This window comes from Podarcis raffonei, chromosome 8, assembly GCF_027172205.1.
Source record: "Podarcis raffonei isolate rPodRaf1 chromosome 8, rPodRaf1.pri, whole genome shotgun sequence".
NCBI lineage: Eukaryota > Metazoa > Chordata > Lepidosauria > Squamata > Lacertidae > Podarcis > Podarcis raffonei.
The window spans coordinates 15,210,820-15,219,082 of record NC_070609.1 but is presented as its reverse complement, the minus strand read 5'-3'; the positions used below and the strand labels follow the sequence as shown (position 1 = coordinate 15,219,082).

Below are 8,263 nucleotides of genomic sequence, written 5' to 3'. Positions count from 1 at the left end.
TTCTCTTTTTTGTATTTGCTAAACCACAATAAATATCTTTTTAAAAAAAAAAAAGAAAGAAAGAACAGTTTCAGGTTAAGAACGGACCTCCGGAACGAATTAAGTTCTTAACCCGAGGTACCACTGTATACAAATGCATTATATTAGGGAGAAATGCTAGCAAAACTCTATACTGGTTAAACTGCAATTACAAATTGTGTTTATTAGGAGAAATTCATGCTAAAATGTGGATGGATTTTCAATAGCTTTTTTAAAAAAAAAATGCAGATTGCTGTGGAGAAAAGAATTTAAGATTTTTTTAAATGAGAAACTTAAGAGCACTGAACTTGACAGATTCGTCTACTCGGGTGCCCAAAAGCACATGGCATGGATCCTACAAGTTGCCTGGCATGTAAAGAGAGCTCAGGAGAGAAACTTCATAAAGAGAATGCTGGAGATGCTGGGTAGCAGGAGGAGGAAGGAACTCTTCCCCAGGATATGGTTGGTGCTGGAGGATTTCGCATTCTCACAGGTTGCCTCGTTCACTGAGTAGCTGGTTCCATTAATGAGCACATTTTTGCCCTTGAATTCACATACGTTTCTTGTTCCACAACCCTTCAGGATGAACTTGGCACCTGCAAGTAGACATGGTTAATAGTCATTGACAGTCTTATCCTCCGTGAATCTGTCCAATACTTTTTGAAAGCCATCCAAGATGGTGGCCATCATCACTACGTCTTATAAGACCGAATCCCATCATTTAACTATGCACTAGGCGAAGAATGCTTATTTGTTTGTTTGTTTATAAATTTTATTTATAAATTTCAAAAAATAAAATACAACTAGTCAAACATTTTCCAATATGTATTCCCTTGGTAATCAACTTCCCTTCCACCCTTCCTTGGTTTCTTCAAATTATCTTTTGCTGCTGCATATTGTAATTATTCTATACCTTCTTTCCTCCACCTTATTATCTGAATAACTTTTAATGCTAAGCTTACTCCAAACCTGCTAGCATTTTAACATGTTTACAATATTTTTAAAAAAATAATCTACAAACATTTCCCAATCTTCCTTGAAGGCTGTCTCATCTTGTTCTCTAATCTTACTAGTTAAAATTGCTAATTCAGCATATTCCATCAATTTCAACTGCCACTCCTCTTTCATATGTACAGCATCCTCCCCCATTTTGGAGCATCTAGTACTCTCACTGCAGTGGTCACATACAGAAACAAATTCCTTTGATTCTTCGGTACATCTGGTCCAAATATTGCTAGAAGAAAAGCTTCTGGTCTTTTTGGGAGAGTCCTCTTAATTTTTTTTTCATCTCATTGCGTATCATCTCCCAAAATCCTTTAGCTGCTCTACAATAGAAATGTGCCTTCTATTCCTTTACATGTACAGTGGTGCCTCGCAAGACGAACGCCTCGCAAAACGAAAAACTCGCAAGACGAAGGAGTTTTCCGTTTTGGAGGTGCTTCGCAAAACGAATTTCCCTATGGGCTTGCTTCGCAAGAAGAAAGCCCATAGGGAAATCTCTGCCGGCCTTCAGAAGAGGCAGCGCGTTTCTCCGCTATCCCTACGGCTTTTGAAGGCAGGCGGGGGGGAGCAAAGTCTTTGGCCCACCGCCGGCCTTCAGAAGAGGTCCTGGACCTCTTCTGAAGGCCGGCGGGGGGCAAAAGTCTTTGCTCCCCCCGCCTGCCTTCCCGGGACAGCGGAGACTTCTCCGTTGTCCCGGGCGATCTTAAAATGCTGGCGGGCGGCAGCGAACGCTTCGCTGCCGCCCGCCAGCATTTTAAAAGCCCCCAGGACAGCGGAGACTTCTTCGCTGTCCCAGGGCGATCTGAAAATCAGATCGCCCCGGGACAGCGGAGAAGTCCTTGTCCCCCCCCCCCAGCCTTCAGAAGAGGTCGGGGGACAGACTGTCCCCGGACCTGGTCTGAAGGCGGTTTCCATAGGAATGCATTGATTGATTTTCAATGCATTCCTATGGGAAACCGTGCTTCGCAAGACGAAAAACTCGCAAGAAGAAAAAACTTGCGGAACGAATTAATTTCGTCTTGCGAGGCACCACTGTACCTAATTCTGACTCATACAAGACTTCCTTATTTGGCCAATCTGAACGTTCCAACATTTAGCTTGATAATCTCATCTCAAGGTTCTACTCATTTGAAAATGACTTATGTGAAGGAGCCCAGATTCAACCTCTCACCCAAGACATTTTAGTGCACCAAAGGACAATGCACACAAGTCATTAGCACCTTATCATGGATACAATCCCTGCATGCTCATAGAATCATAGAATCATAGAGTTGGAATAGATCACAAGGGCCATCGAGTCCAACCCCCTGCCAAGCAGGAAACACCATCAGAGCACTCCTGACATATGGTTGTCAAGCCTCTGCTTAAAGACCTCCAAAGAAGGAGACTCCACCACACTCCTTGGCAGCAAATTCCACTGTCGAACAGCACTTGTTCATTTCAATGATGTTTGCATCAGAGAACACCCTGGAAGATTGTTACTTGGGGTTCAGGGCTGCAGGTCTCTCGCTCTGCCACCTGAGGTGTCCATCTCATCTTGGCTCATGGTTGGTCCATCTCTGGAAGCTCCAGAGGCAGCATTCTCCTCCCACCTGCTCCCTCTACCCCATGCAATCCCTCTTCCTCCCCTGCTAAGTACCTTCCTTAGGGCTGTAGGTCCCTGTTGCGCTGATGCAAGTATTTTCCGCATCTGTGCATGAGACTTTTCCGCCTTTGCAGGGTTCCTGTGTCTCAGTGAAACATCCAGTTGAGCAAAACAGCCCATTCTTTGTCGAAGAAGCTGGAGGAACTAGGAAGCAAAGAAGAGAGAAGCAAGTGGTGTGGGGAATTTCTAAATAGGATTTTAAGAAGAGGCCTGATGGTTCCTTGAAAGGCCTGATTCACACACAGCCAGTGTGTTGGGGTGAAGCAAGTCTCCTAATGCTGGCATTTCTGTTGTTTACCTGTATGGAGCTTTGCCAAGCATCCATGCAACTGCCCTTCCTGATCCATCACATCACAATGGCTGCTACTGGTGTGTGCTAGAAGTGAGATGGAAAACAGCAGTCTTCTCTTGCACATGATGGAGCAGGAAAAGGATGCAGGAGGTTGGAGTTGTGTGAATGCAACAGCTGGAGCCCTGGACTAGCTCACCGTAGACCCACATCTTTCTGAACCCACCCTAGTCCCTTCCAGGCAGGCCGCAGAAACACCATTATTAGGAGGTCATCTTCTCCCCACACAATCCTGTCCCACACTCAGAGTTCCTTCTTCTTACGCCAGGCGTGGGCAAACTTTGGCCCTCCAGATGTTGGTAAACTACCAACTTGCAACATCCTTTCCCATTGGCCATGCTTGTTGGGGCTGAGGGAAGGTGCAGTTAAGCAACATCTGGAGTGCCAGTGGTTCCCCACACATGGCTATCAACACCTGCTTGTTATGGACGCCATTCCCAAATTGAGGGGGTAGTGGTGGTTGGCAACATGCAGGCACCCACAGCAGTGGCGGAGCTTCATGCTACGGAACCGGGGGCGGAGAGCAGGTGGGGGCGTGACTGGTGTGCATCCCGGGGGTGTGGCACACATCCTGGGGGCATGGTGCACTACCCGTAGGGGCGTAGCGCCGAGTGCAGGGGGGCAGCCGTGATTGCACACCACTGGGATCTTGGTGCCAGGAGCGGTGCGCTCCCCTGGCTCCCCCTCTTCCTCCATCAGTGACCCACAGAGACCTTTCCCCCACAAAAACTTTATTTTGATGTTGTTTTCTTCTCACATTTTCTTTGTCAGAAAGAATGAGGTCCAGAGATAACTTTCATCCCTCCCTTACATTAGGATGAGAACAGGTAGAGGGACTAAAACTTCATACACTTCATGCTATTCCTACCAATTTCAAATGCAAATTGTGTATGGATTCAGCTATATTAGAGAGTTTTATATTCATTATAACACTGTGACACCAGATGGCACCATAGAGCAGAAAACCTTTCTACATGATTTTACGTAGAGTTTTTTTCTTTCGTTATAACAATTTCTAATTTCTTTTTGCAACGTGTTCCTGAAACAATAACTTCATTTGTGAAACAATAACACTGCATTCCTGGCGGATTTATCCTGCTTTCATTTGTTCAGTGATGCTTCCCCGGTTCTGCTGCATCATTATCACTGGCTGGAGGGGCTGGCTATAGAGCAACAAAAGTGGGGAAAACATAAACCAATACATTTGTAGAATGAAAAGTTAAGGGGGTTCCACAGGAAATAATGGGATGCGCACTGATTGGAAATGAAGCCATGTGACTAGCCCACAACCTTTGCACACGCAAACATTATTGAAATGATTGAGACCACCCCAATAGTATCATGAGCAGAAATCAACCTGGGTGCACCAGGAAAATGACATTTGGAGGGACCCTGATTTGCAATTCTGTTGTCAGAGAGGGGGCAGATGACGACTTACCTCCCCATTTTAAGTTTGCATTGCAGCCATCTGTGGTACAACAAGCTGAGGTGTATCGCAGATATGCATTATCTCCTATGGTGACGGTGAAAGCATTGGCACAAGAATCATTTCTCGCACATGTATAGAATGTTGTACTAAACGTGACCCCTGTTTACCGGAAGAGGGAAAAGACAAACAACACGTCAAGAGACCCCATTCCCCAAAATTCTTCTATATTGTCTCTGCTCTGCCTTGCCCTTCCACCTTGGTTCCAAGTTCTCCCAAGGGAATATGGCTTCCCAGAGTATAAGAGCCTCTAGATCAGACCAGAACTCAGCATAATCATAGAAACATAGGAGCATCTGCTTTCAGTGACCAAGGTCCCAGGTTCAATCCCACCTTCTCAAGGTAGAGCTGGGGAAAAGGCTTCCTGTTTGGAACTTTAGAGAGCCTCTGTCAGTCAATGCGAACACTACTGAACTGGATAGTCCAGTGGTCTGCCTCAGCGTAAAACAGCTTCTTATATTTCTGTCAACGCAACCAGTCATTACTTGTTACTAGGTGCATTGTAGTGTATTTTTAAGTAAAGGGATTTGTGCCAGTGGCATGCATGTATAATACACAGGCCTGAGCCATCATTACCATCCAGCAGGTGGAACCAAAAACCACCTTAGGCATAACTGCCTCCCTAAATAGCATCCCTACTAGAGGCAAGACCAGTGGCATAGCGTGGGGGGGACCAGAGAGGCAGTGGCCCCAGGTGCAAAATTCTGCAGAGGCTCCGGCTTCCTCAGGGATCCCCACCTTGCCTAAGTGAAGACAGCAAAGCAGCCCGGTCCTCAGGGACTGGGTGTGGGTGGAGGGAGGCTAGCACAGTACGGCATGGCACTCTTCTTCACAAGCATCGGGGGAGCCGCCCACCAAGAGCTGAGTTGTGTGGGCAGGCAAGTGGTGTCGCACGGCCCCATTTGGCTCCAATGAGGCATTGGCTGCTTGCCTGCCCCGGGTGCCAGCAACCCAAGGCACACCACTGGGCAAGCCATCGACCCTGTTAATTGTCATGCTGATTCCTGATCATTCTCAAAGCCTCCAAGAGGAACCACATGATGCCAAATAGTTGTCAGGCTTCCCTGCCCCTCTCCTTCTCCCAACACTTCCTTACCAGTCAGTGCATTCTCGTTCTTGATGGTCACACAGACGTCTGAAGCATTTTTACAATCTGTCGGAGCTTGGGTAGCATTATAGCCTTGTATACACTTCAAGGCTGCTGGAAGACGAGAGAAGTACATCATACAACTATGGGACTGAAGCACCCTCAGGCATTGAACAAAATGGGGAAAAGCCTATGTCCCATTCAGTGCATAATGCTGGCTGTGGGCAGCATATTCCCAAGAGTACACAGCACAATGTGAAATGTGTCCTCCTGGTTCTGACCTTGGCTGCGTACACACCATGCATTTAAAGTGTACTTAAAGCACTTGACCTCCACCCAAAAACCTGGGAACTGTACTTCACCCCTCACAGAACAACAGTACCCAGAACCCTAGACGAATTGCAGTTCCCGTGATTCTTTGGTGGAAACAATGTGATTTACATGTGTGGCATTATAATGTACAAATTTTAATAGAAACTTTTATAAAGTAAGGTGCTTATCCAGCCAAAATGCCATCTTTTCAGTGATCTACTACAAGCCTTCCGAAACATGGCTGCCCACAAGAATTATTCATGGGTATGTAGAGGAAAGAAAACACTGAAAGCAGGGTAGCACAACAGTTTCTCACACCCTCCCAGAGAGAGAGAGAGAGAGAGAGAGAGAGAGAGAGAGAGAGAGAGAGAGAATGAGAATGACTGTTCTTCTTGCCTAATATTCTTGGTTCTTGAAATGCTAGACTAGGGTTGCCACACGTCCGGAATTTCCTTAAAAGCCAGAAATGGCTCAACAACTTTTGTATCCAGATTTTCACTTTTTGAAATATGGCAACCCTACGCTAGACATATACTCTTTTTCCTCTTCTTTTTCAAGCATGGGAGGGACAGCCATGCCCCTCACTGCTCTGTGGATGCCCTGGTCCAGGAAGGTTACACACAGGGCAGGAAGACATCACCCTTCTCCTAGATGTTTGTCTTGCGCACTTGGCTTTCAGAGGTATGGTGCCTCCGAAATCAGAAGGTTACATCTAGCATTTAAATTTTAGCTCACATGACTCAGAGCCGCTGAGGAGTCTCTCCTTCAGGGATTGATCTAATTCTGTTTTCATTCCATCTAAGGCGGTACCACTATCAAACCTTGTGGCAGTAAATTTTAAGAGGTGCTTATGAGTTCTTGTGCAAGAAGAAGCACTTCTTTTCTCAGACCTAAACTAGTTGTTAATTGTCTTAATTGGGTGCTGTAGCTGTGCAGCTCCAACCCAGCAGCACACCAGAATGGAACTGGCTCTGCCATTAGGCAAACTGAGGCAATTGCCTCAGGCGGCAGAAGTCCCCAAGGCAGCAGCTTCACAGGTGCCCCACCTGCCCTGCCTCCTCCACCACTGGTGCAGAAGAAATGCTGACACCGGTGGCAATAGATAGGTAGGTAGATGATAGATAGATGATAGATAGATGATAGATAGATAGAGTGCTTTTTTCTTTTTAAAAAAGGTTTAGGTACTCTCATTTTGACTCAAGAAAATCACCATTTTATAGTTCAAATCGGGGGAAATAAATACAGTAAATGGACAAAACTACAAAGATTCACAAAATGTTTAGGGGTATATGTATCCCTGCATCCCCCCAGAAAAAAAGCACTGGATAGATAGACAGACAGATAGAATAGATAGATCCATGCAAAATATGCCTCCCAATGCTAGTCCTACTGGACTTAACTGTCCAGGGGTCCTTTTCCATTACCCCTTTTACCTACTAAGAGTAGACCTTTTGAAGTTAGTGGACATGACTTAGGCTCATCCATTCCACTACACACACACACACACACACACACACACACACACACACACACACTAGAACTTAGCTAAATACTGTATATTTCAGCCAACCTACCTTTAGAACTTACAGCAGGCTTAACAGATTACTACCGGTCTTTGATTCTGTGCTTCCCCATCACCAAATGCATCCACTCAAAAGCTAGCATGGGAGTCCAAATGTGGGGACTGATAAAAGATCACTCTGTGGCAAGAACATTTTGAGCAAAGTTTTTAACCCCCCTAGATTAGCATCAAACGATGGCCCAGTTGATATGTCATTCCATAGTACTGGTCTTTCATTGTGTCCCTAACAGCATAGTAGGAAAATGGATGTGATCAATGATAAATAACTTACGTGGATCCACAGAGGCAACTAAGAGTGGCGAAAGAAGGCAGAGCACAAGGAGAGGCACCATGGTGTCGTAAGGTAGGGCTAGGGACAATGCTGAGCTTGAGTGCTTCTTGCACCCAGATTTATGTGCACAGGGCATTTTATGGATGGGGCTCCTATGTCAACATTGAATGACTTGCTCCAATAACTGCAGTAAAAGGATTGCTGTGCTGTGTAAATACCTGTAAAGCAACTGGGTGCAGGTGTCCCTCTTATAGTGTTGGGCAGTGTCTACCTGGGGTTCAAGGACTTCCTGGAACAATCGGTAGATTCAGACAACAAATCTGATGGCAAACGTGATGCATTCCTACCTGTTTCGCACAAATCTTACATATTATGACTCATTCCATTTATTCCCCTGCTCCTCTATGGATTCTCAAGCAGGCAGGCAGGACCGCTCTTTTATTCTAACAACCACCCTGAAAGGTAGGTTAGGCTGAGAGGTAGTGTGTAGCCCAAAGTACATCACCCTGGC

General features: G+C 45.8%; 1 protein-coding gene across 1 annotated transcript; it reads right to left on the bottom strand.

Annotated features, from left to right (window-relative positions):
- Nucleotides 1-278: 278 nt before the first annotated feature.
- On the bottom strand, nt 279-7,908 carry LOC128420380 (phospholipase A2 inhibitor and Ly6/PLAUR domain-containing protein-like). The gene is made up of 5 exons (XM_053401980.1): nt 7,753-7,908; nt 5,597-5,698; nt 4,453-4,602; nt 2,660-2,809; nt 279-614 (listed from the first exon to the last, which is right to left on the bottom strand). The coding sequence occupies exons 1-5, from the start codon at nt 7,886-7,888 to the stop codon at nt 403-405; spliced, it is 750 nt and encodes a 249-aa protein (XP_053257955.1). The 5' UTR covers nt 7,889-7,908; the 3' UTR covers nt 279-402.
- Nucleotides 7,909-8,263: the final 355 nt, after the last annotated feature.

Excerpts from the sequence above, each read along its gene's own strand:
- LOC128420380 (XM_053401980.1), bottom strand. The coding sequence starts at position 7,888 with ATGCCCTGTGCACATAAATCTGGGTGCAAGAAGCACTCAAGCTCAGCA. Across the intron at positions 5,699-7,752 it reads AGTTGCCTCTGTGGATCCAC|CCTTGAAGTGTATACAAGGC; the intron begins GTAAGTTATTTA and ends GTCTTCCAGCAG. Across the intron at positions 4,603-5,596 it reads GAACGAGAATGCACTGACTG|GGGTCACGTTTAGTACAACA; the intron begins GTAAGGAAGTGT and ends TCCGGTAAACAG.